The sequence below is a fragment of the Stegostoma tigrinum genome, chromosome 23 (assembly GCF_030684315.1).
Source record: "Stegostoma tigrinum isolate sSteTig4 chromosome 23, sSteTig4.hap1, whole genome shotgun sequence".
Classification (NCBI taxonomy): Eukaryota; Metazoa; Chordata; class Chondrichthyes; order Orectolobiformes; family Stegostomatidae; genus Stegostoma; species Stegostoma tigrinum.
The window spans coordinates 55007717-55034710 of NC_081376.1; the positions used below are offsets into that span (position 1 = coordinate 55007717).

A 26994-nucleotide genomic window follows, 5' to 3' on the forward strand; every position below is an offset into this window, starting at 1 on the left:
AATAAATGCTGGCTTCGCGAATGACTTCAATGTGCTGAAAAATGTAGCTTTTACCATTGGTGACACCTGGCATGTATGTCACCCTGACTTCAAGCAGCTCCGAAAGAAAATTCACTCTCATTACTGTGTTAAACACGCTAATGCATAGGGCATAAAAATACTGAATGTAAATCTAACGTATGCATCAAATTTTATCAGATCTGGGACATTGTTATATCAGACATTATGTTGATTTTTTTTGTAGTACTCTAGATATCATCATTGAATAATCATTTTGTAATGTTGAAATGTATAACTGTGAGGATTAAATAAGCTAATTTCTCTTACAGGAACGTTGTATTGAAAATGTCAGTAATTGGAGTTCTATGTTACTACTGGCTGGTGACAGTAGCAAACACCGTAGAGGCATGTACCGAATATATTTTCAATCATGTTCATTCTAGTTTAAACCCAATTCATTATTGAATGAAGGAGGAGTTTTTTTAATTCATTGCCTCTTCTATTACCTTTAAATATGATAATGTATGTAGTATTTTATATTCAATATTTAATGCAAATATGTTCACTTCATAACTTAAAGAATAAATTATTTGTTTTGTTAACAGTGTTGGGAAACATTTGTTGGTCAAGATCTGTACCGACTTGTGGTGACTGATTTTATCTTCTCCTTACTGGGTTCCTTCTTTGGGGAGTTCATTCGGAGGTATGATGTATCCATATGTTCTCTCACATCAAGAAAAATGAAGCAATTTTATGCAAAATAAATTAATTATTTCAATCCAGTGATGAATGCAATAAATCTCCATCAATGGAAGGTCATGCCTGACAAATCTTTTGGAAGGTAATGAACAAGTTAAACAATCGAGAGGAAGCGGAAATACAAAATTCTGGAAATTAATTTAAGAATCACTGTATGGTTGGAATTATACCATTATCCATTAAAAGCCCCATAAATAAATATGAACAAGGCTAATTTAACCGGGTGATTTTCACACCATTGGATCTTCCATCCCAGCACCTGAACTTGAGGCTATTTGCCATTGGCCATGTGAATCTGGTAATCCTTCATTGGCTGGTGGAAGAAGAAGCCTCTCTGTCTACCATAGGGATTTATTCACATGGCGTGTACAGCATACACTTAGACTATGTTCCCCTTCACTGACCAGTTAGAGAAAGTTGGATACTGGTTCTTATTTAGGCACCCCAGGACATGCATATATGTGTACTCAATTAGAACAGAATTTGTAACATTTACAATCTATGTCTGATTGAGTAAGTAGCTTGTCCCTCAGTGTATGCCAGCCACACCAAGTTTCTACTTTGCATTCTATGACCTCAACTCCAATTAACTAATGTCATTATTTCTGGCATTCTTGGTAACCTGTTTCCAACATAATCAGGTCCTCTTTGATGAAATTATGTGCATACCCATTCCATTATTTTGTCCTGCTTTTTGGGATTACCCATCATTGTTAGGAGCATAGGAGTGTTGCTTTTACTCTTCCAATTCTATTTTCTGTTAAACATTGGAAGCATAACTGAGGTTATTACCTCGTAGGTTAGGAATTGAAACCTCCCACTGCCCAAGGTGAGATTGGTGACAGGAAGATGGGTGTGAGGAACTCTGCCTCAAGTCCTATCATGCTAAGGTCAGGGAGCTGCCTTCCTGCTCCAAAGCGAATGGAAGCTCTTTAGCAGCACATTTAGGGGAGATTGTATAGAAAACCCTGTTGGGTTTGCCAATGACCTACTGGCGAGGGGAAGGGATGGGTGGGAAACACTTGTTCATGGGCACTCAGTGCCCAATCAAAGTACCCAACATGGAGTGGAGGAGAACCCAATCTGTATTGCCATCCTGCTCTTCTGATTCCCGACCCTCCCAGTGAACACCTTCCCTGCAGCACTCATCCAGCCCACATTCACCTCAATATGAGGATTCGGCACAATCCTCCAGGTAGGACTTACTGTAGGCCAATGCTCCTTGTGGTACTATTCATACAGAAAAGCTGCTGGAGAAGGATATCTGTTCCACGTAGATACAGCAATGAAATCATTTCCCACTGTCCAGTACTGGGAGCACTATCAATGACTACCTTACCTTCATATTAAGCACATGTTCCTGACGGGGGTCCCAGAGACAAGGCTGGTGAAGTCGACATTGTTTGTGTTCTGTTGGTCAGGTATCCTGTCACCCAAAATTAGATCTACCTGTTTAGTGAATCCACGTCCATGCACTGCCCTACTTCCTAGAAACTAGAAAAGGAAAATGTAATGCATTTTGAAATATCCTGTTAGCTTTTGTCCATAGGAATCAGACAACCAAACTTCAACATGGTTGCTTTTCAATCCGCTGAAAAATTATCTTTATTTAGATTCAGGCCATGACAGTACCACAGAATTACGCAATGTTTCAATTCATTAAAAACTTTTCATATAAGTACTTATGATTTATTACCTTCTAAATGGAATTGTGTCATTAATTACTTTAACAGTAATGTTTGAAATGTCTTGGAATAATGAAGCAGCAGTACTTAAAGTGGAATATCAAGAATTTAACTTTTGGTTCCTAAATTGCTTTTAGCATCATGGGAACACATTGCTGCCATAAACTTGGAAAACCAGAATTTGACATTCCAAGGAATGTTTTAGGTTTGATCTATGCTCAAGTTCTGGCCTGGTATGTATATTTAAATGGATTTCATTTTTTCAAAAAAAGTACAGAATTACACACATTTATTTCAATACTGTTTATTCATCATTAATTTTTATTTAAAAACTTAAATTTTAGGATTGGACTTTTCTTTGCACCTCTTTTACCAGCAATACAAATAATAAAGTTCTTCATTATATTTCATGTTAAAAAGGTATGGAAATAATTCACTGTTACAGTAAATTTTACGTTCTACATATGTTAATGACTGTATCACTCTTGTATAATCACTGGTTCAATGTACTGCCTCGAAATAAATTGTTAGAATTAGTAGGATTCATACATGACTATTTAAAATATTTTAATTTAATGGCAATATTGGAACTGTGAAAGTTTCTTTGCTTGATATCACATTATACTATTGCATAGTTATCACAAATCAAACTGTACACTTCAAATGTCAAAAGATAGGAATTGCGTATGTAATTAATGAACTGATACATTAATTTGGTCAAAGTAATGTCACAATTTTAGATGTACAGTTTTGATTATACAAAGCAACTGATTTACATCAGTTCTGAAGAAGTGTCACTGGACCCGAAACATTAAATTTGGCTTCTCTCCAAAGATGCTGCCAGACCTGCTGAGTTTTTCCAACCATTTCTATTTTTTTGGTTGTTATTTACATGTTTTGTAATCAGTGACATTATCAGAGCAATAAGCCAAAGAAGAATATTTCATATTTCAGAATGGCTCAAATAAAATACACAATGAGTGTATAATGATCTACACTTTGGTGTTTGAGAGTTAGCAGTCATTCATTCCTGAAAAACTTAGCATATCCAAGTTTAACGTATAATTCCTAATAGCATGCATGATGACTTGGATTTCTTTTGTTCCTTATAGTATAAAAATACCTTTTTTTAAAAAATAGTTAGATTTTATATATGTGGCATATATACAATCAGTAAATTATGAAGTTTGCATGTCGTATTTTACTGCCAGTGAGATATATATGGATATAAATAAAGATATATTTATATAAATCACAATGTATACATATATTGTATCAGAGATAATGGGAACTGCAGATGCTGGAGAATCTGAGATAACAAAGTGTGGAGCTGGATGAACACAGCAGGCCAAGCAGCATCTTAGGAGCACAAAAGCTGACGTTTTGGGCTTAGACCCTTCAGGATGCTGCTTGGCCTGCTGTGTTCATCCGGCTCCACATTTTGTTATCACATATACATATATGTTGTGATATGCAGCTGTGATATAATATATTGACAGTTATTTGTGAATCATATGACTCTCAATGCTCTGAATGTTTGCTGATGTGAAGAAGCACACTGACTAATTAACTGATTAATACTGTGAATTGTATGTTTAGGTTAGCCTAATGATGAATTGATGATTAACACTGTGAATTATTAACACTGTAAATTATTAACACTGTGAATTATTAACACTGTGAATTATTAACACTGTGAATTGTAAACACTGTGAATTGTGTGTTTAGGTTAGCCTAATGATGAATTGTCAGCCTCCTCGCAAAGCATGGCGAGCTTCTCATATGACGACCATCTTTATGTTCCTGTTGTTCTTTCCTGGTTTCCTTGGGGTACTTTGCTTGTTAGGAGCAACTGTGTGGAAGTAAGAGTTCCTTTTTTTTACCTAACATAGTGGCACTTGCATTATTTAATATATTTTATGCAAGTTTATATTACACCCTAAATGATAAACACCCTCAATGCTTAAAGGGAAGGACAGTGCTGCAGCAATCTTCCTTTTTCCAATATCTTGTATTGTTATAAAACACTTTTTTTTAATTTAAAGGCTATAAGTTACTTGCCAGCTTTCAAGTAGGGCCCTTGTCCCTGCCACAGCAGTTACATCAAACTGTGAGGACCCTCCAAAGAAACAAAAGATGGGTATGGTTACCAAGTAGATAAGATGGCTCGTAGGGGCTGGTTAGTGGTACAGAGTGCTGTACAAAGCATGGGTTTATTCCCTTACCAGCTGAGATCACCAGGAAGGCCCTGCCTTCTCAACTCTACACCTCATCCAAACTCAACACTAGTTGTCTCTCTGATAATGGGAACTGCAGATGCTGTAGAATCCAAGATAACAAAGTGTGGAGCTGGATGAACACAGCAGGCCAAGCAGCATCTCAGGAGCACAAAAGCTGACGTTTCGGGCCTAGACCCTTCATTACCCTAGTTGTTTCTCTCTCTGCTTGAAAGAGCAGCTTATGATCTTCTCAAACGATGATGATTTTTGCCTTATTCAGGGCATGAAAACAACAAGCGACAGGGAAGAGGAGAAAGCTTTGAACAAAAAGAACTAGATGGTCTCTGAAAACTTTGTGAGCATAATGAAAGTTCCAAATTGTTTAGATCTCCTGAAAAATTCAGGATTCCTTCAGATCTTGAGCATTTTTGCTGCTTTTACATTGTAGCTGCTGTTTTAAGATGGAAAGTCAGAGATGGCAACTAAAGTGCAAAGCTCAGAATTTCCTCTGAACATCTCCTGCGCTGTCACTGTGACATTGCTGTTTACCTGTTCAGTGTGGATTTTACTGCATTTCTATGAAAGTTACAGCAGCCGAGCCAGTGCTGCTCCAACCAAATTTCATTGTAAAAAGAAACAAGATACTTTGATCTTATTATTAACTCAAATGGAATTGTTTAATTTGATTTACTGTATCATTTGGCCAAGTTTATTTTGCTCAATCTCCATTGTTGACTTAATTGTCTTATCAAAACAATCAGAGGATATATCTTGCACAATTGCAAATGTTATCTTATTTGAAAATCAATCCACTGAATTTGATAAATACAAAACATTCCTAAAAGCTGAAGTGTATTTGACTTGACCTTTGTTGTATAGCAGAAACCAGAGGTAATCCTACAAATATTGCCACTTTATTGATATCATGACCTTATCTAGGAACATCTTTAGGGTTCATTCAACTTGACATCATGTAAACCACAGTTAGGTGCTTCATTATAAGCAAATACTTCTAATTCATTCCAAAAATGGCTTATAGTGTTATATATTTGTTACAGATTTTAAGCATTTTCAGTTTTATTTTCACTTGTATCCTGTTAATGTTGCATTTATTTATTTTGCAGTTCTGTGTAGCTGTTTTGATTTCTCTGCCCTATCCACCATTCTATCAGACAGCTACGGGAATAGAAACGTTGACAGACTTTTATTTTTGAACCGTTAAATCAAACTTTGTTTCTGCTAAATCCCTTCTGTTTATTCAGATAGATTTTCAGATCATTAATCAGTCAAGGGTAGGCTTCTGGAGAGACGATGTCAAGGATATTAAATACATCAAATTAGTCAGTAATCTGGTGTGGAGACAAACAAGAAAAATATCAACAATACAATTTCTAAGTTGATTTTGATTCACCTTTGGTAACCTGTCCTTTGTATTCTAATGACATTGTATGCTTATCAAGAGACACTTCCATATATGAGTCAAGCTATTAAAATGGTGCCTCATTGTACAAGAAGTTGCTTTGTTTCAGATGCTGTGATATACAAAGTAATTCGAGTGCAAATGTCACTAACTGCTAATTTTATGTGTATATTAAAATGTTTTCCTCAGATGGAAGCCTTCCAAACTCTGTGGACCCTTTAGAGGATTAAATGTGCCCTACAGTACCATTTCCCACTTCATTGATGTGATACAAGATAAGGTGTATCACCTGCACTGGCTTGTATGGTGTTACAATAACTTGATTATGAACCCACTATTCTACTTCATCTTAACAATTATTGTGTTGTAAGTATGATGATCATGTATCCCACTATTTCGTTCACCTGCAGATGTATTGCTTTATCTGCATAAATATTCCTCTAGCTGTGAAAAGATTAATTTGATCTCATTCACAGATACCAAATTGTCAGATCAAATCATCACCTGATAACATGAAGCAAGGTTATTCAGTTTGATCCCTTACAAATTGTCACAATTGTAAGGAAATAGAATGATTCAATAAAATCACCTTTATTAATTTCATGCACAATTGCATGCTGAGTGACAATGATGCAGGGATTTCTGTTTATGCAGTTTAATGTTACTTTAATACATAAAGTAAATTGCATTCTTATCTGTTGTATGTCACTGCGTATATTTATCTCTCAGTAACAAATTGTATTTAATGCAGTAGTTTTCAAATAGTAAAGTTCTCACAAATGTTCAGAGGTGAATGAATAATGTTAGAAAATATGATGAAATTCAGTTAGTAAAGAGAGGGAGGAATAGGAAAGACAGTGAGTAAAGTGGAGGGTTCAGAGGATACATGCTTAGGGTTTGTCTCAGAGGGAGACTTCTTTTTCATTCATTCATGACGATGCTAGCAATTATTGCCCTTCGCTAGTCATCTTTGAGAAATTACTGGTGACCCACCTGCTTGAATTGTAGCAATCTTTCTACACATTTGACATTGAAAGCATGCTCATCAGAGATCAGCTTCGTTGGGTTACTCGTGGTTAACATTTTAGATTCCCAAATAACAAAAGGCAGTGTCTACAGCAAACTGAGCATGGGGATTCCACACCAAGGGCACCCCAAACTCAGATATAAAGACAATCTGAAAGTGCACCTCAGATTGAAAATTGGATCCCGATTCCTTATCTCGTAACAAGAGACCTAAATGGAGAAGTCTTTGTCAGCATGCAGTTTTGAAACTCAAAGAGAACAGAATTAAGGACAAGTGAGCGCAGTATAAAGTCACCATCTCTAGCAATCTTTCCAACACTGTCTTCATATACAAGATTTGCAGTTGGTTATGTGGTTGAGACTTGCACGTATGTCACACATGGGACAACATCAACCTAAACTGGAAACCGGTGTCCTCTATTTTTGCCGAATATTCATCTATTGAATCAGCAGGAAAAGCTATTGGTGATGTGAGGATGAGCAGAAGCAGAGGTGGGCATTTTTACAGAAGTGAAGGTATGTATTCCCAGGGATAACCTTGTGCTAAGTTTCAAACTGAGCTTATTATCAAAAAGAACACAGGAATTAAGTGTTCTGAGGAAGGGTCACCAGATCCGAAACATTAACTCTGTTTTTCCCTTCACAGATGCTGCCAGACCTGCTGAGCTTTTCCAGCAACTTCTGATTTTGTTCCTGATTTACAGCATCTGCAGTTCTTTCAGTTTTTACTGGAATTAAGGATAGTTGCGTTCAGCCTAACTAAAAAATGGGAAAGGGATGTGCTGCTGAGCCTCGGGGATGAGCTGCTGAGGCTATATTATGCTCTGGTCAGACTGTATTTGGAATATTGTGAGCAGTTTGAGCTCTGTATCTAAGGATGGATGTGCTAGCACTGGAGCTTTACAAGAATGATCCTGAGGATGAGGGACGTCATGTGAGGAGCGGTTGAGGACTCCAAGTCTGTACTAAATAGAGTTTAGAAGGCTTAAGGGGGGATTTAATTGAAACTTACATAATGTTGAGGGCCCTGGACACAGTGGACATGGAGATGATGTTTCCACTTGTAGTTTGGACTAGGACCCAAAAACATAGCCTCAGGGTAAACGGACGACCCCTTAGAACTGAGATGAGGAGGAATTTCTTCAGTCAGGCCAGTGAAGCTGTGGAGGCCAAGCCATTGAAAAAATTTTTGATTAGTCAGGCGGTCAAGGGTTACAGAGAGAACGCAGGAGAATGTGGTTGAGAAACATATCAGCCGTGATCAAATTGTGGAGCAGGCTCAATGGGCCGAATGGCTTAATTCTGCTCCTATATCTTATGGTCATACAGATGAATTCATGGTTTGGGTGCAGAGATTCTGGCACTATGGTAGAATGGCTTTAATTTTGCTGATATTAATTTGGGAAACAGTCGGAGTCACTCATAACTTGCCTTTGTATGAGCAACCAGATATCACTAGATGCCAAAGATGAGATTGATTCAATCAATTCACAAGCATACTAATGTGAAGGGAAAACAACATTACTCTGTATGAAAACCAAACGAACTGCGGATGCTGTAAATCAAGAACAAAAACAAAGTTGCTGGGAAAGCTCAGCAGGTCTGGCAGCATCTGTGAAGGAAAGAACAGAGTTAATGTTTCGGGTCTGGTGATCTTTCCTCAGAAGCAATGATGAGCCAGAGCACAGGAAAGAGCTAGACAGCTTTGTGGCATAGTGTAAAGGCAACATTCTCTCCCCAGTGTCAGCGACGTGACGAAATCATAGATTCATACAGCATGGAGACAGACTCTTCGGTCCAACTAGTCCATGTCAACCATAATCCTTATGTTCAGTTATCGTTGCCTCACTACAGGAAAGATGTGGAAGCTTTAGCGAGGGTACAGGGGAGATTTACCAGGACACTGCCTGGGCTGGAGGGCAGATCTTATGAGGAAAGGTTGAGGGAGCTAGGCTTTTCTCATTGGAGCGAAGAAGAATGAGAGGTGATTTGATAGAGGTGTATAAGATGATGAGAGGCATAGATAGACTGGATAGTCAGAAACTTTTTCCCAGGACGGAAATGAGGGGGCATAATTTTAAGATGATTGGAGGAAGGTATAGGGGAGATGTCAGAGGTCGGCTCTTCACACTGAGAGTGTGGGTATGCAGAATGTGCTGCCAGAAGTGGTGGTGGAGTCAGTTACATTAGGGACATTTAAACAACTCTTGGATAGCCACATGGAGGACAGTAAAATGTAGGGTATGTAGGGTAGATCGATCTTAGTAGGATAATAGGTTGGCACAACATTGTGGGCCAAAGTGCTTACTGTTCTGTGTTCTATGTTCTATGCTCTAACCTAAACTGGTCCCACCTGCCTGCTCCTGGCCCATATTCCTCCAAACATTCTTTATTCATGTTCTTATACAAATATCTTTTAAACATTGTAACTGTACTCACATCCACCATTTCCTCTGGAAGTTCATTCCCCCGAGAAACCACGCTCTGTTTAAAAAATGTTCTCCTTCATATTGGGTGGGTCATGAACTTCAGGAAGCGGAGTGGAGGACATGCAGCTGTCTGGATCAATGATGCTGAGATGGAAATAGTCGAGAGCTTCAGATTCCTAGGAGTAGATATCATCAACAATCTCTCCTGGTCCACCCATGACGGTGCTACGGTCAAGAAAGCACATCAATGCCTCTACTTCTTCAGAAAGCTAAGGAAATTCAGCAAGTCCACAATGGCTCTTATCAATCTTTATAGATGCACCAGAGAAAGCATCCTACTCCAGGTGCATCACAACTTGATATGACGATTGCTCTGTCCAAGACTGCATAAAGTTACAGAGAGTTGTGAACACAGCCCAGTCCATCAAACAAACCAGTCTTCCATCCGTTCATTCTGTCTCAGGAAAGTAGTCAACATAAACAAAGACCCCTCCCACCCTGGTTATATTCTCTTACACTCTCTTCCATTGGGCAGAAGATACAAATATTTGAAAACGCACCAACACATTTGAGAACAGCTTCTTACCCACTGTTTTGAAATTTTTGAACAGCCCTCTCATACATGAAAGCTGATCTTTCTCTGTATTCCCTCTATCTGTGACAGTATATATTCTGTTCTACTACCCTGATATGTTAATGTAAGGTACAATTTGGCTGGATAGCACGCAAAACAATACTTTTCACTTCATCTCAGTGCATCTGACAATAATAAATTAAATCAGATTTCCCAGGCAATGCAATGGTGGGAATTCCACAGGGCCTCTGTGTGCAACTCCCATCAACAATGGAATAATAAATCTGTGCGGCCAGTGAGAAAAATGTGGCTGATATCTCACAAAGCTAACCAGAAATCATAATCATTATTAGTACATGTTCACATCATGTATAGATATTTTCATTAAATACTAGTTATATTAGGTGTCATGTCTGAGCTGAGAAGTTGTTGGCACTGAGCCCACATAGGAACTCTGTGTTTAACTGCTTGAATAAGTACTTAAAGCTGGTTTTGCAGTTGAATTTAAATGCTGTGATTGAAGAAAGCATGGAAAATAATATTTTCACAATTTTCAATTGCTTTGCAATGTTAATTTGAGGGTAGTAAATATTTGTATCATAACATAATTATATTCATTCACCATTGCTATAAATGTCTTTTCTCTCTTTCTTTAGTGCTATCATCTACCTGTATTCACAAATTATAGATGGGCGGAAATTGATGATAAAACTTTTACAAGAGCACATTAGTAATGTAAGTTTCAGATGTAATCTATCTCATTCTCCCAGAGAAATTGTAGGGGTTTTCTTTAGCATTTCTGAATCTACATTTTTCATTATTTTCATTTCCATTCATGTGTTATGAGCAGTTAAGAAGGGTAGACTGGTTCCTGTCCCACTTCTCCAGTGACCACAACAAAGTTCGGATTTATAAAGAACATGGTCTTGCCACTGGATTGGACTTAGCTCAGTACAGGAAACTAATTATCCAGGTTGCTTGAACAAATAAAGAACTGATTTAGTGTATACAAAACTTACTCAAACAAAGATGTAAAACTTATCAACAAAAAACTTAAGCCGTGCAAATATATACAACTAGCCCACTTAGGAAAAGTAACAGACAATCTCTAAGTCTCTGAGTTAGGAGTTGGGAAAAAATTACAAGAACTCTGTGAAGTGTTATTATAAAAGTACTTTGCCTAAATAACAGTGTCATTGGACCCAACATGTTAGCTGTTCTTTCTCTGTACAGATGCTCTCAGACTTGTCTCAGAGATAATGGGAACTGCAAATGCTGGAGAATCCGAGCTAACAAAGTGTGGAGCTGGATGAACACAGCAGGTCAAGCAGCATCTTAGGAGAACAAAAACTGATGTTTTGGGCCTCGACCAGGTCAAGGCCCAAAATGTCAGCTTTTGTGGTCCTAAGATGCTGCTTGACCTGCTGTGTTCATCCAGCTCCACACTTTGTTATCTCAGACTTGCTATTGTATGGTTTAGAAGGGGTGGATGCTAGGAAGTTGTTTTCATTAGGTGGGGAGACTAGGACCCGTGGGCACAGCCTTAAAATTAGAGGGGGTAAATTTAAAACTGAAGTGAGATGACATTTCTTTAGCCAGAGAGTGGTGGGCTTGTGGAATTCATTGCCGCAGAGTGCAGTGGAGGCCGGGACGTTGGATGCCTTCAAGGCAGAGATCGACAAATTCTTGATCTCAAAAGGAATCAAGGGCTACGGGGAGAGCGCAGGGAAGTGGTGTTGAAATGCCCATCAGCCATGATTTAAATGGCGGTGTGGACTTGATGGGCCGAATGGCCTTACTTCCACTCCTACGTCTTATGGTCTTATGGTCTTTTCCAGAAACTTCTGTTTTTCTTTCTAATTCCCAGCATTTGCAGTTCTTTGGTTTATTGCTCATCAATTAAGTACAATTTATTTATATCATTTTTACTCAAAAATGTACAACTGAGTACAACAAAAGGCACGTAAAATAGGTTTTTTCACAAAAGCAAACTTAGCTCAACATAAGTTTAGATTGGTGTCACAGTAACAAACTCCTATTGTTCAAGCACATTTTCACTTTGGCAATATACTAAACAAAGGACTGATTTAAACATAATTTAATATGCTTATCTGAATGTGATCTTAACTCTGTATGGCTTGCTGGAGCCCAATTATATTGCCAAAAAGAATGATCGTATTTTTCTCATTAGAACAAAAAGGGTTAAGGGCCATGTGAGAGCGGTATTCAAAATCATGAATTTGAGAAAAATGTACACATAGGAAAATCTAATTTCAGTGGTAGAATCGTCAGTAATTGGGGAATACAGATTTTATGCAATGAAAGAAAAATTGAGAGGCAAAAGAAGAGATTTTTTTATGCATAATATTTCTATGTTCTGAAATGGGCCACTTGTGAGAACTGCAGCAGCAAATTCATCAACAATTTTGAGTTGGGAAGTGTATACATGAAGGGGAATTTGCAGGGTGATGGAAAAAAGCAAAGAACAGGAATAATTATAGGGTAGTTAAGAAGATATTTAGCATGCTTGCCTTCATTGCTCAGAGCATTGGGTATAGCAGTTGGGACGTCACGTTGAGCTTGTACAGGACTTTGGTGAGGCGACTTTTCAAGTACTGTGTATAGCTCCAGTTGCCTTGTTATAGGAAGCATATTATTAAATTGGGGAGGTTCAGAAAAGATTCGCCAGGATGTTGCTGTGACTGGAGGGGTTGCGTTATAAGGATAGATTAGAACTCCTCCTCTGGAGCATAGAAGGTCGATGGGTGACCTTATAGAGGTTTATAAAATCAAAAGGGGGATAGAAAAGGTGAATAGCAAAGGTCTGTTCCCTTGGATGGGGGAGTTCAAAACTAGGGATCGTATTTTTAGAGTGAGAGGAGAAAGATTTAAAAGGGACCTGAAGGGCAACTTTTTTGCACGGAGGGTAGTTCATGTGTGAAATGAGCTGCCAGAGGAAGTTGCAGATGCAGCTCCAGTTACAACATTTAAAACTCATTTGAAAAGGTACATGACTCAGAAAGGTTTAGAGGGATATGGACTAAACAGAGGCAAACAGGACTAATTCAGTTTGGGTAACTTGGTCAGCATGGACGAGTTGGACAGAAGGGTCTGCTTCTGTGCTGTATGACTATATGACTCTTTCAAAGAGTCAACAAAACACAAATGGCAAGAGTGATAATGGGAACTGCAGATGCTGGAGAATCCAAGATAATGAAATGTGAGGCTGGATGAACACAGCAGGCCCAGACCTAGAAGGGTCTAGGCCCGAAACGTCAGCTTTTGTGCTCCTGAGATGCTGCTGGGCCTGCTGTGTACATCCAGCCTCACATTTCATTATCTTACAAATGGCAAGACGCTGTTTTATAATGAAAGTTCACAATTTGCAATGATATTAAACTTCCAATCTTAGCAACACAGTCATGCAAAAATGCTTAATATGATTAAGTGGATCATATTCAGTGATTAGATTTTCTTGCACATTAATTATTTGTTATTAATTTGTTGCTTGCCTGCTTTCTGAACATTATCAAAAATTAAAAATTGAGCTAAAAAAAACTGTAAAAAAGAACCTATGAAATATTTTCAAGTTGCAGGAATTGGCTGATTATCAACCCCAGGAATTGTTATGGCTGTATCAAAACCAGGTATTGCTGGAGAGACTCAATGGGCTTGGCAGTATCTGTAAAGAGAAAATAGTTTATGTTTCAAATCCTGTGACCCTTCTTCAGTATGCATTGTTATGGCTAGTTGATTTCCTAAGAGGAGTTTGGAAATGCTAACAGTATGCCTTGTTGAAATGATTTAGAGGGACCTGGAATGAGTAGAACTGTAGCCAGTAAGTTTGGAGGTGCCTTTTATGAACTAGTTTATATCGTGACTCAATATGATGCTGAAACGTGACTTTTTTTTGTAATATAGAAAATTGGTTGGTTAACCTTACAGAGATATTTTCACTGTTAGGAAGGAAAAGACAAAGCATACTTACTTCGGAAGCTCAACAGCATGAAATTAAAGATGGAATCTTCCAAAGAGAAGCTTCATTCAATGAAAATCAGTGATGAGGTTAGTAATACACAATCTGTTAATGTTATAAATGTGCCAAGTTTGATTAATAAAGCAAACTGGAATTGTATCAGTGCAAATGTAATGTAAATCATTTGTTGATATTTAATAACAAAGGTTGAAACAGAAGTTATAAGCCTAGAAAGTGCTGTCTTGAAATTTTTAACCAGTGGTAACTGTAATAATACCCAATAATGTTTTCAATACACTGTAAAACTTGCTTATTATCATTAATATTATTATATCAAGTAATAATTATTCCCTGTCATTTACAAAATTGTTATAATAGTCTTTGAAGTGCAAGTGCTGATACTCTCACTTCATGACATAGGGTAAACAAGTTGGCTAATTGAGCTTTAAAACATTATAATTCACAGTGAATCCATAACTAGGACAAAATCAGCAGGTTTTAGGCTGTGGGTCATTTTACTAAGTTTCCAGCTCACTTTGAAAGAAATAATTCCTACAATATGTTTCTTTGTTAAGTAAATCAAAGCATGTTCAATATTTTGTTAACCTACTCCCAACTCTGCTTTTAAAGTGAATGCCACCTCCATGAAACAAGTGTCAAATGCAGCAAGGACTGCAATGAATGAGATTGCACATCCCTGTCCTGGACTGTATATTTCCTGGCCTGATAGTTAAATGGTAATAAGACTAAGAAGTCACAACAGGGACCCCTTTTGCTGTACTAAGGTTACCTCTTATGGAGGTTCAGATCAGGAATGTATTGCCTGGAACCATTTTATAGAATCCCTATAATGTGGAAACAGGTCCTTGTCAACCAACAAGTCCACACTGACCCTCAAAACATCCCACCCAGATCCATCCCCCTATAACCCACTTAATCTACACATCCCTGACACTTTGGGCAATTTAGCATGACCAATCCACCTAACCTCCACATCTTTGGTCTGTGGGAGGAAACCGTAGCACCCGGAGAAACCCACGCAGACACGGGGAGAATATGCAAACTCCACGCAGACAGGCTGGAATGGAACTCAGGTCCCTGGTGCTGTGAGGCTGCAGTGCTAACCACTGAGCCACCGTGCTGCCCCAAGAAAGGCTTGCTGACAAGAACAGCAAACAACAGCCCTCCATCCACGTCAATCCAGAAGCCTATCTCTGTAGCAAAGGAGAACGCCTGTTTCTGCCCAGCTTTGAACCGGGGATTTTTCACATGTAAGGCGAATGTGATAACCAGTACACAGCAGAAACATGACAAATGCAATCATTCTACAGGCCACTGGATGGTTATTTAAACAGGAACAATGCTCAGAGTTATACATTCTTGTCTTTCACAGATATGGTTGAAGTTTGTGATGTTGTGGTTTCTTGAAAGGGTTAGTCACTTAATGAGAATAGCTGATCAATTGTGTTCAGTCTATGGAAGGGATATATTGTATAAATCTTTTCTGTATTCTTCAGAGTAGGAGTTATTGGGAGCAGACACCTTTATCCAGTCTCCTATAGGTCAGGAAACAGTCTCTTGGATATGAAAATCTGGTGGCTGTGCAAGAGACACCAGTTCCACTGGGCTAAGATTCTTTGGCAGAATTGGTCAGAGTCCAGCACGTTTCATCTCTTCCACACAGCTGGGCAGTCTCTGATCTAAAATATAAGCTGGAACATAGGACACAGGGATAATGGGAACTGCAGATGCTGGAGAATCCAAGATAACAAAGTGTGCAGCTGGATGAACACAGCAGGGCAAGCGGCATCTTAGGAGCACAAAAGCTGACGTTTCGGGCCTAGACCCTTCATCAGAGAGGGGGATGGGGAGAGGGAACTGGAATAAACCGACACTTCCGCCATCTACAATCCGACCCCACCACCCAAAACATTTTTCCGTCCCCACCCTTGTCTGCCTTCCGGAGAGACCACTCTCTCCATGACTCCCTTGTTCGCTCCACACTCCCCTCCAGCCCCACCACACCCGGCACCTTCCCCTGCAACCGCAGGAAGTGCTACACTTGCCCCCACACCTCCTCCCTCAACCCCATCCCACGCCCCAGGATGACCTTCCACATCAAGCAGATATTCACCTGCACATCTGCCAATGTGATATATTGTATCCATTGCACCCGGTGTGGCTTCCTCTACATTGGGGAAACCAAGTGGAGGCTTGGGGACCGCTTTGCAGAACACCTCCGCTCGGTTCGCAACAGACAACTGCACCTCCCAGTCGCGAACCATTTCAACTCCCCCTCCCATTCCTCAGACGACATGTCCATCCTGGGCCTCCTGCAGTGCCACAATGATGCCACCCGAAGGTTGCAGGAACAGCAACTCATATTCCGCTTGGGAACCCTGCAGCCCAATGGTATCAATGTGGACTTCACAAGCTTCAAAATGTCCTCTTCCCCTACTGCATCCCAAAACCAGCCCAGTTCTTCCCCTCTCCCCACTGCATCACAAAACCAGCCCAGCCTGTCTCTGCCTCCCTAACCTGTTCTTCCTCTCACCCATCCCTTCCTCCCACCTCAAGCCGCACCTCCATTTCCTACCTACCACCTCATCCCGCCTCCTTGACCTGTCCATCTTCCCTGGACTGACCTATCCCCTCCCTACCTCCCCACCTATACTCTCCTCTCTACCTATCTTGATTTCTGTCCATCTTTGGTCTACCTCCCCCTCTCTCCCTATTTATTCCAGTTCCCTCTCCCCATCTCCCTTTTCTGATGAAGGGTCTAGGCCCGAAACGTCAGCTTTTGTGCTCCTGAGATGCTGCTTGGCCTGCTGTGTTCATCCAGCTCCACACTTTGTTATCATAGGACACAGGGACTGGCAAACTGCGAGGCAGAAACAGACTCATCATGGAGAGCCAGTTTGAGGGGGCAAAGAATTGGCAGATGGAATACAGTAGAGGAATGTGTGGATTTCCATTTTGGAAGGAAAAACAGAAGTACAGTGTATTTCTTAAATGATGAGAAGATTGGAAATCTTGAACCTTAGAGTGATTTGATCCTTATTCATGAGTTACTTAAAGCTAATGGCAACTGATAATTTATTGGCCTTTCTTAAAAGACTGTTTTGGCGTAGAAGTAAAGATACATTTCTGCAGGTACATAGAGGCTTCGTGAGATCACACCAAGAGTGTTTTGTGCAAATTTTGGTCTCTTTAAGAAAAAATATACTTGTCATTGAGGGAATGCAATGAAAGTTCACCAAAATAATTACTGGGGTAGAGAGATTATCCTCTGAGGACAGATTAAATAGACCGGGCCTATATTTTATAGAGTTTACTAGAGTGAGAGGCAGTCTCATTCCAGCAGACACTCTGTAAGCTGAATCAGTGCTCCCTGGAACTGATGAGTTTGTTTAAATGGGTTGTTAGTGTGTGGCCTTTCAGCTTCCACTGGAATGATGTTCAGCATGGAAAGGTCAATGGTTTACTTTCTATCCCTGCTGCCACTTGAGGCCCAGACCTGGCCAGTTAAGGAGTAGATAAGGGGCTCATCCTGCCACCCTTGGGACTAACCCAGCTGCCAGTGGATCTGTCACAACAAGATTAATCTGGGCAGGCAACTTGCTAGCTTCCGGAGCGGTGGGCAAGAGCCCCTTGATCAAAGGCAGTCGCAGTCTGCTTGAGGAACTGGACATTGGGCTGGTACATACTCACAAGTGACAATAAATTACTGTTCTATTCTGTTCTGTTCTTTTTCCCTTCCTTCAAACACCCTCGATCCTCATTCCCCACTCCCAATTCCAGATAACACTCAGCCGCTAATCATTATCTTCCAGCTTCATCCTCCACAATCCTGGATGTCTTTTTCACAGAGACCCTGATGTGATGCTGCTAATTCAGTGGCTCTGGGAGGAGGAGATTATCATTCAGCCCTTTGGACTTGCTCTGTCTAAAATTATGATCATGGCTGATCATCGAGCTCGTCATCTCAGACCTAAATGATTTAACTTCGACCCTTAGACTATAATCCCTGGATCTGGACTCCCCTGTCATGGTGAACATTTACCCTGTCTAGTTCCATTAGAATTTTATAGGTTTCTATGAGATTCCCCCCTCATTCTTCCAAACTCCAGCAAATACAATCCTAGCCGATTCAACCTCTCCAAATACCCAGCCATCCCAGGAATCATTCTGGTAAACATTCACTGAACTCCCTCCATAGCCAGAACATCCTTCTTCAGTTAAGGAGAATAAAACTGCATACAGTATACCAGTTGTGGTCTCACAAATGCCCAATATAATTTGCAAAAATATATCCCTGCTCCTGTATTCAAATCCTTTCACTACAAAACCCAAAATACCATTTGCCTTCTTTTCCACCTGCTGAACCTATAGGCTTACCTATAGTGACAGATGTACAAGGACACCCAGGTTTCACTTCACATTCTCCTCTCTCAATTTATAGCCATTTGAGATAACCATCTGCCTTCCTGTTTTGCTGGATAGCCTTACATTTATCCAAATTATTCTATAAGACCGTAAGATATAAGAACAGGAAGATATAGTGGAGGTCCTTAATGAATACTTTGCTTCAGTATTCACTAGTGAGAGGGACCTTGATGTTTGTGAGGACAGCGTGTAACAGGCAGATATGCGCGGACATTTTGATGTAAGGAAGGAGGATGTGCTAGAAATTTTGAAAACCATGAAGATAGATAAGTCCCCTGGGCCAGACAGGATATCCCCAAGGTTACTACGGGATGAGATTGCTGCCCCTTTGGCGATGATCTTTGCATCCTCGCTATCCACTCGAGTAGTACCAGATGATTGGAGGGTGGCAAATGTTATTCCCTTGTTCAAGAAAGGGAATAGGGATAATCCTGTAAATTATTGACCGGTCAGTCTTACTTCTGTGGTGCATAAATTATTGGAGAGGATTCTGAGAGATAGTATTTATGATTATTTGGGAAAGCACGGTTTGATGAGAAATAATCAGCATGGCTTTGTGAGGGACTGCTCAGGCCTCACACGCCTTATTGAATTCTTTGAGGCTGTGACAAAACACATTGATGAAGGCAGAGCAGTGGATGTGGTGCGTATAAATTTTAGCAAGGCATTTGATAAGGTTCGACATGGTAGGCTCATTCAGAATGTGAAGAGGCATGGGATTCAGGGAAATTTGGCTGTCTGGGTACAAAACTGGCTGTCCACTAGAAGACAGAGGGTGGTAGTAGATGGAAAGTATTCAGCCTGGAGCTCGGTGATCAGTGAGTGTTCCGCAGGGACTTGTCCTGGGACCTCTGCTCTTTGTGATCTTTATAAATAACTTGGATGAGGAAGTGGAAGGGTGGGTTAGTAAGTTTGCTGATGACACGAAGGTTGGTGGAGTTGTGGACAGCGTGGAGGGCTGTTGTAGGTTGTAACAGGACATTGACAGGATGCAGAGCTGGGCAAAGAAGTGGCAGATGGAATTCAACCCAGAAAACTTTGAATGATTCATGTTGGAAGGTTGAATTTGAATGCAGAATACAGGGTTAATGGCAGGATTCTCAGCAGTGTGGAGGAACAGATGGATCTTGGGGCTCACATCCATGGAACCCTCAAAGTTGCTACCCAAGTTGAGGTTATGCTGCAGCTCTATAAAACCCTGGTTAGACCACGCTTGGAATATTGTGTTCAGTTCTGGTCACCTCATTATCGGAAAGATTTGTAGCTTTAGAGAGGGTGCAGAGGAGATTTATCAGGATGTTGCCTGGACTGGAGGGCATATCTTATGAGGAAAGGTTGAGGGAGCTAAGGCTTTTCTCATTGGAGCAAAGAAGGATGAGAGGTAACTTCATAGCGGTTTACAAGATGATGAGAGGCATAGCCACAGATGTTTTCCCAGGGTGGAAATGACTATTATGAGGGGGCTTAATTTTAAGGTGCTTGGCGGAAGGTACAGGGGAGATGTCAGAGGTAGGTTCTTTACACAGAGAGTGGTGGGTGGATGGAATGCGCTGCTGGCAGTGGTAGTGGAGTCAGATACATTAGAGACTTCTAGGTGACTCTTGGATAGGCACATGGATGATAGCAAAATGTAGGGTGTGCTGGGTAGTTTGATCTTAGTAGGATAATAGGTCAGCACAACATTCTGGGCCGAAGGGCCTGTACCGTGCTGTACTGTTCTATGCTCTGTGTAAACCTGGCAACAATGCCCTCAGCTCCTTAATCCAGACCATGAATGAATAATATGAATAGCCGTGGTCCCAACATGAACCACTACAAAACTCCAGTAGTCACCTCCTGCCATCCCCACCCACACTCTGCATTCTGCCAGTCAGCCAAGCCTTTATCGTGCCAGTGCGTTGAATACCTTGCCTTAAGGAATCCATTCAGATCTCTTGCCAGATCTCCAGGTGATTGATGAGATCCCTGGCTCATCAATCAAATTCCACCCTCTTCAGATTACTGCCTGCAGCCTGAACATTTTCTTACATTGGAGTTATCTCTTTTCTGTTGTGCTTTGTGGCAGCCATCAGTGTCCTGATGGTTGGCTGCATGGAGGGGGTCGTGTTAATATACGTCAGCCAATGAGAGGTCTAGCTATTAATATGTACTTGGTTGAAAAATTAATTCCAGTCGATAAATTCTATTACTCCCTTCAACCAATGGACTGAAAGCAAACGCAGACTCATTTAGCAGTGTGCAGGAGATTCAAAGTTTTAAGTTTATACCATAGATAATACATTTTATTGAGATGCATAGTGAATACTCCTTTCTGATTTCATAATTTATGTCAGCATTTCTCTCCGAATATCTAAATTTGTTAAATATATCATATGTTCTTTTTATAAAATTAGAGTCAGCAGACATTTCAAATTTGAAACATGGTTATCTTCTCAACTCTGTATTAATATCAAACATAATTACAACCTTTAGCACATGTTTATGCTCAAGGTCATCAGTAAAACTGCAATAAACAACATCTTGCATGATAATTTTCAGACTTTGCTATTACTAAGAACTTTGCCTGGTACAAACAATTATGGGATATTTTCCAAATGGACTCTCAGAAGGCAAAATAAATTTTCAGACTTGAACTTGTCACTGGTGTAATGGAAATATTGAAGATATATACCAAACATTCCCTGCATCAGACTGGATATGATGATGGCCTTGTTATCATTCTGTCCAATGAGTTATGGAGAATTGGACATCTTCAAGCTGCCAACTGCAAATGAAAATTTAGCTGGTGAATTACTAACAATGATCCTCAGATGAGTCCTTATCAGGAAGGGGGGAAGAGGGTCCATTGCAGAAATATGATCAGAAAAAGCATGACTGTAAGAGCTATGATTTGAGGATCGCAGTTAGCTGAAGAAACAATGGCAGCAGAGATCGAGAGGTTAGTGGCAGTAACAACAGAAGACAGAGGCTGGGGATGGGGTGGGGGGAGTGGGTTGTAGGGTTGAGGCTGTGATCAGATGAAAGAGAAGTGAGCTGAGCTGTTGTGCCCAGAAATGGCCTGTCATTTTACTGTGAGACCTGCTACTCCTGGCTCCACAACAGGTCAGAATTTTGAGAAAACCTACTATTGATGGCAGCCTGCCGACAACTGTTCGTTCATGGACCACCTGCTCCACCTGAATGTAGCTAGTTTCAGGACACTGGCACTGGGATCAAATTGCAGACTGGCCGTACACGTGTACCATGCCTCCTGAGAGCACATGCACAATGTCTGAAGAGACAATGTTTGCAGAAATCAAGAGGTTGGTGGCAGTAACAATAGAAGACACAGGGGTGTAGTCCTGAAGAAGGGTAATACTTGAAACGTTGACTTCTCTTTCTGCAGATGCTGCCTGGTGTGCTGTGTTTTTCCAGCCTCCCATTTGATTACTAGTGTGTCTGATGACTGATTTAGATGCAAGCCCTGGAAAATTGATTTTCAACAACACAATTGCAGAAAGCGCATTCCCATATAATAATGTGTGCACATTCTGGCCACAATATTCAAAGCCTAACCTCCCCTCTGACCCTAAAAAAATGGTTAAATTGAATTACAATTCTCTACCACAGAGGGCAGTGGAAGTTCAGTTATTGAATAGGTTCAATACAGAAACTTAGAGGTTTCTGAAGACAAATAACATTGAGGGATATGGAGATGACCTTCAGGAGGTGATCAGCCATGATCAATTGCAGGAGGAGCCCTGAAGGGCAAAATGACCTATTCCTGTCCCTATACACCATATTCCCATTTCTCATTTGGTTTCCAATATCCTTTCACAGAAAATAGACTTTATTCTGTTGAGGATTATAACATCTCCAGGTTATGTTTAAAAAAGAATCCATTCTTCGTGAGAGAGAATAAGGAGCGAAATATCAAAAGTGCAATAATAGACAATAGACAATAGGTGCTGGAGTAGGCCATTTGGCCCTTCGAACCAGCACCATCATTCATTATGACCATGGCTGATCATCCACAATCAGTATCCTGTTCCTGCCTTATCCCCATAACCCTTGATTCCACTATCTTTAAGAGCTCTATCCATCTCTTTCTTGAAAGTATCCAGAGAGTTGGCCTCCATTGCCTTCTGGGGCAGAGCATTCCATATATCCACCACTCTGGGTGAAGAAGTTTTTCCTCAACTCTGTTCTAAATGGCCTACCCCTTATTTTTAAACTATGTCCTCTGGTTCTGGACTCACCCATCAGTGGAAACATGCTTCCTGCCTCCAGAGTGTCCAATCCCTTAATACCCTTGTATGTCGCAATCAGATCCCCTCTCATCCTTCTAAACTTAAGTGTATACAAGCCCAGTCGCTCCAATCTTTTAACATATGATAGTCCCGCCATTCTGGAAATTGACCTCGTGAACCTACACTGCACTTTCCTCAATAGCAAGAATGTCCTTCCTCAAATTTGGAGACCAAAACTGCACACAGTACTCCAGGTGCGGTCTCACCAGGGCCCTGTACAGCTGCAGAAGGACCTCTGTTCATATTCTCAATTCCTCTTGTTATGAAGGCCACCATGCTATTAGCTTTGTTCACTGCCTGCTGTACTGGCATGCTTGCTTTCATTGACTGATATACAAGAACACCTAGATCTCGTTGTGCTTCCCCTTTACCTAACTTGACTCCATTGAGATCGTAATCTGCCTTCCTGTTCTTGCAACCAAAGTGTATAACCGCACATTTATCCACATTAAACTGCATCTGCCATGCATCCGTCCACTTACCTAGCCTGTCCAAGTCACCCTGTATTCTCATAACATCCTCCTCACATTTCACACTGCCACCCAGCTTTGTATCATCAGCAAATTTGCTAATATTACTTTTAATGCCTTCGTCTATATCATTAATGTATATTGTAAACAGCTGCGGTCCTAGCACTGAACCTTGCAGTACCCCACTGGTCACTGCCTGCCATTCCGAAAGGGACCCGTTTATCACTACTGTTTGCTTCCTGTCAGCCAGCCAATTTTCAATCCAACACAATAAATTACATAAGTAGTTCACTATCAGAATTATAAATCACAGGAATAACTTCAAGGGATATTTCCCACTGAGAGGTTTTGATGTGGCTGTAAGATGAAAGTACAATGTCTGAGCAGCCTGTCATTATTGCATAAACTGAAAGAGCAGATTATAGACTTGAATTCCCTTGGCAGGAGCAGGAATTACATTACAGCAATAATAATGTTTGAGTTGTTTTGGACATTTTATTTGCTGACAGCACCTGAGGAAACATCTGACTCCATGTAACTCATAGTGAAAGAGTAAGGTCATTGACATTGTTACAATCAAATTAATCAGCTTACAGAAAATAGTAGGAATATGCTGCCTGGGATAGCAGGACTGATGATTGAAGAGAGGCTGGATCAGTCATTGTTGTACTACAGGAACGTGCAGGTTAGGGTGGGTTGGCCAGGGGAAATTGCCATGTAGTGTCTGGAGATGGGCAGGCTTAAGTGAATTAGACATGGGAAATGTGGGGTTATCGGGATAGGGCGGGGTTTGGATCTGGATGGGATACTCTTCAGAGGGTCAGTGCAGACTCGATGGGCCAAATGGCCTCTTTCCACCCTGTAGAGATTCTATTATTCTACAAACCCCCTTTAAATAGGACTAACGTTCTGTAATTATCTGTTGCACATAATAAAGAACAAAGAACCATCTGGTACAGGTAGAGGTCCATCAGCCCACCTAGACTATACCGGCAAATGTCACCTTTCCAAACTAAGAGATTTTTCCTGTACACGATCTGTATCCCTCTATTCCCCGCACACTCATGTATCTGTTAAGATGCCTCTGAAACATTACCATTGTATCTGCTTCTACCACCCCCTCTGGCAGTACATTCCAGGCACCTACCACGCTTTGGTTAGTTAGTATCCACACCCCCCACCATTGATGCTCAGTAGCAGCAGTGTGTACTGTCTACGAGATGCTCTGCAGAAATTCACCAAGGATCCTCAGAGAGCACCTTCCAAACCCATGACCACTTCCATCTAGAAGGATAAAGGCATCAGGCACATGGGAATACCACCCCCTGCAAGTTTCCCTCCAAGCCACTCACCATCACTTGGAAATATATCGCTGTTCCTTCACTGCCACTGGGTCACAATCCTGGAATTCCTTCTCTCAGAGCGTACTGAGTCAACCCACAGCAGCAGGACTGAAGCTGTTCAAGAAGGCAGCTCACCCCCACCTTCTCAAGGGGCAACTAGAGATTGACAAGAAATGCTGGACAAGAAACACCAGAAATGCCGATGTCCCACAAATGAATAGAAAAGTAAAAACTTGCATCTCCATTAAACTTCCCCTTTTTACATAGAACATAGAACTGTACAGCACAGGAACAGGCCCTTTGCCCCAAATGCTGTACCAAACATGATGCCAAATTAAACAAATCTCTTCTGCCTGCCCTTGGTCCACAACCCTCCATTCCTTGCATATCCATGTGCTTATCTAAAAGCCCCTGAACACCCATATCATACCTGCCTCCTCCTGGCAGCGGGTTCCACAAGCCCTCATGTTTCCTTTGAATTTTCCCCCTCTCATCTTAAATGCATGGCCCCTAGTATTAGACATTTCAACAGGGGGAAAATGATTCTGCCCATCATCCCTGTCTAGGCATCTCAATTTTACAGACTTCTATAATGTGACCGCTCAGCCTCTGCTACTCCAGAGAAAACAACCTGAGCTTTTCTAGCCTCCTTACAGGTCACACCTTCAAATACAGACAGCATCCTAGTAAACCTCTTCTGCACCCTCTCCAAAGTCTCCACATCCTTCCTGTAATGTGGTGACCAGAACTGAATGCAATATTCCATGTAATACTCCTAGTGGCCTAACCAAAGTCACAAAAGCTGCAACATGATATCCTGACTCTTGTACTCAATTTCCCAAACAATAAAGTCAAGCATGCCATACGCCTTCTTTACCACCCTATCTACTTATGTGGCTACTTTCTGAGAGCTACGGACTTGAAACTGAAGATCCCTCTGTACATCAATGCTGTTCAGGGTCCTACCACTAACTGTATACTTTCCCTTAATATTTGATCTCCCAAACCACAGCACGTCACACTTACCCGGATTAAACTCAATCTGCCATTTCTCTGCCCATATCTGCAACTGGTCTATAACCCCCATATCCGTTTTGACAACCTTCTACACAATACAAAACTCCATCAATCTTTGTGTCATCTGCAAACTTACTAACTCACCCATCCACTTTTTCATCCAAGTCATTTATATATATCACAAACAGCAGAGGTCCCAGTACGGATGTCTGCAGGACACCACTAGTCATGTAACTCTAGCCATTTCCCTTTTCCTTCTATGGGCAAGCCATGTCACTGTGGATCCCATGCACCTTAATCTTCTGGATGAGCCTACAATGAGGGACCTTGTCAAAATCCTTACTAAAATCCATGTAAACAACATCCACTGCTCTACCATCATCGATCACCTTCATCACCTTCTTGAAAAATTCAATCAAGTTAGTAAGACATGACATACCCCCGCTGAAATCCATGATCAGAAATAGGAATTGCTGGAAAAGCTCACAGGTCTGACACCATCTGTGGAGAGAAATGAGGATGTGTTGGTGCTGGGGGTGGACTGGGCTGGACAAAGTCAGAAATCACATGACACCAGCTTAGAGTCCAACAGGCTTATTTGAAATCACAAGTTTTTGTAGCACAGCTCCTTCATCAGGTGAAGTGAGGAGAAGCATACAGGTACAGAATTTATGATCAGAGAGATCAAACAAATGGTGTGAGAGGAGTGTCAACAGGCTGAGTAAAAGGTCTCTGCAGGTGACCAGGAATGTTACACAGTGTGAGGAAAGCGTTAACAGCTGAACAACAAGTGAAGGGATGACCTCTCGTCTGATTAATTGAGGCAGAGAGATAATTTCAAAAAATTAAAAATAACATGGTGCTGGAGACAAACTAAAAGACTGGAATAACACGATAGGTATAAGAGTCAGATGCTGAGGGTCTCACCAAAGTAACAAATAATCCCAAACTGTACTAACTTACTGACTTGCTGCGAACGATGGTATGTATGAGGTTTGGTGGTTGTTTGAGGGAGAGAAATAGAGATGTTTATCATCATTGATGACATGTTGAAGGCTGTGATGAACATGGTGTAGTTTCTCTGCTCCAGGGAAGTACTGGATGATGAAGGGTATTCTATTGTCTTGTCCTCTGTCTGTCTTCTGAGCAGGTTATTGTGGTTTTTCGCTGTGGCATGTCAGAACTGGCGATGGCTGAGTTGAGCATTGTATCCCATTCTAATGAGGGTATCTTTTAACATCTTTAGTTGTCCATTGTTTTCCTCCTCATCTGAGCAGATCCTGTACATGCGCAGGGCTTGTCTGTAGGGAATGGCTTCTTTAATATGTTTACGGTGGAAGC

At 40.8% G+C, this 26994-nt stretch overlaps 1 protein-coding gene across 6 annotated transcripts in view; it reads left to right on the plus strand.

Moving 5' to 3' along the window:
- Nucleotides 1-26994, plus strand: part of tmc5 (transmembrane channel like 5) — a 180824-nt gene that overhangs the window by 137739 nt on the left and 16091 nt on the right. For 5 of the 6 annotated variants that reach the window (XM_059654224.1, XM_059654225.1, XM_059654226.1 and 2 more), the window contains 8 exons: nt 330-405; nt 606-703; nt 2582-2677; nt 2789-2864; nt 4173-4306; nt 6273-6449; nt 10769-10847; nt 14076-14177. In XM_059654224.1, the coding sequence (XP_059510207.1) occupies nt 330-405; nt 606-703; nt 2582-2677; nt 2789-2864; nt 4173-4306; nt 6273-6449; nt 10769-10847; nt 14076-14177 (838 nt within the window). The remainder of the gene's footprint in view (nt 1-329; nt 406-605; nt 704-2581; nt 2678-2788; nt 2865-4172; nt 4307-6272; nt 6450-10768; nt 10848-14075; nt 14178-26994) is intronic. The other variant, XM_059654228.1, reaches the window with a different exon arrangement.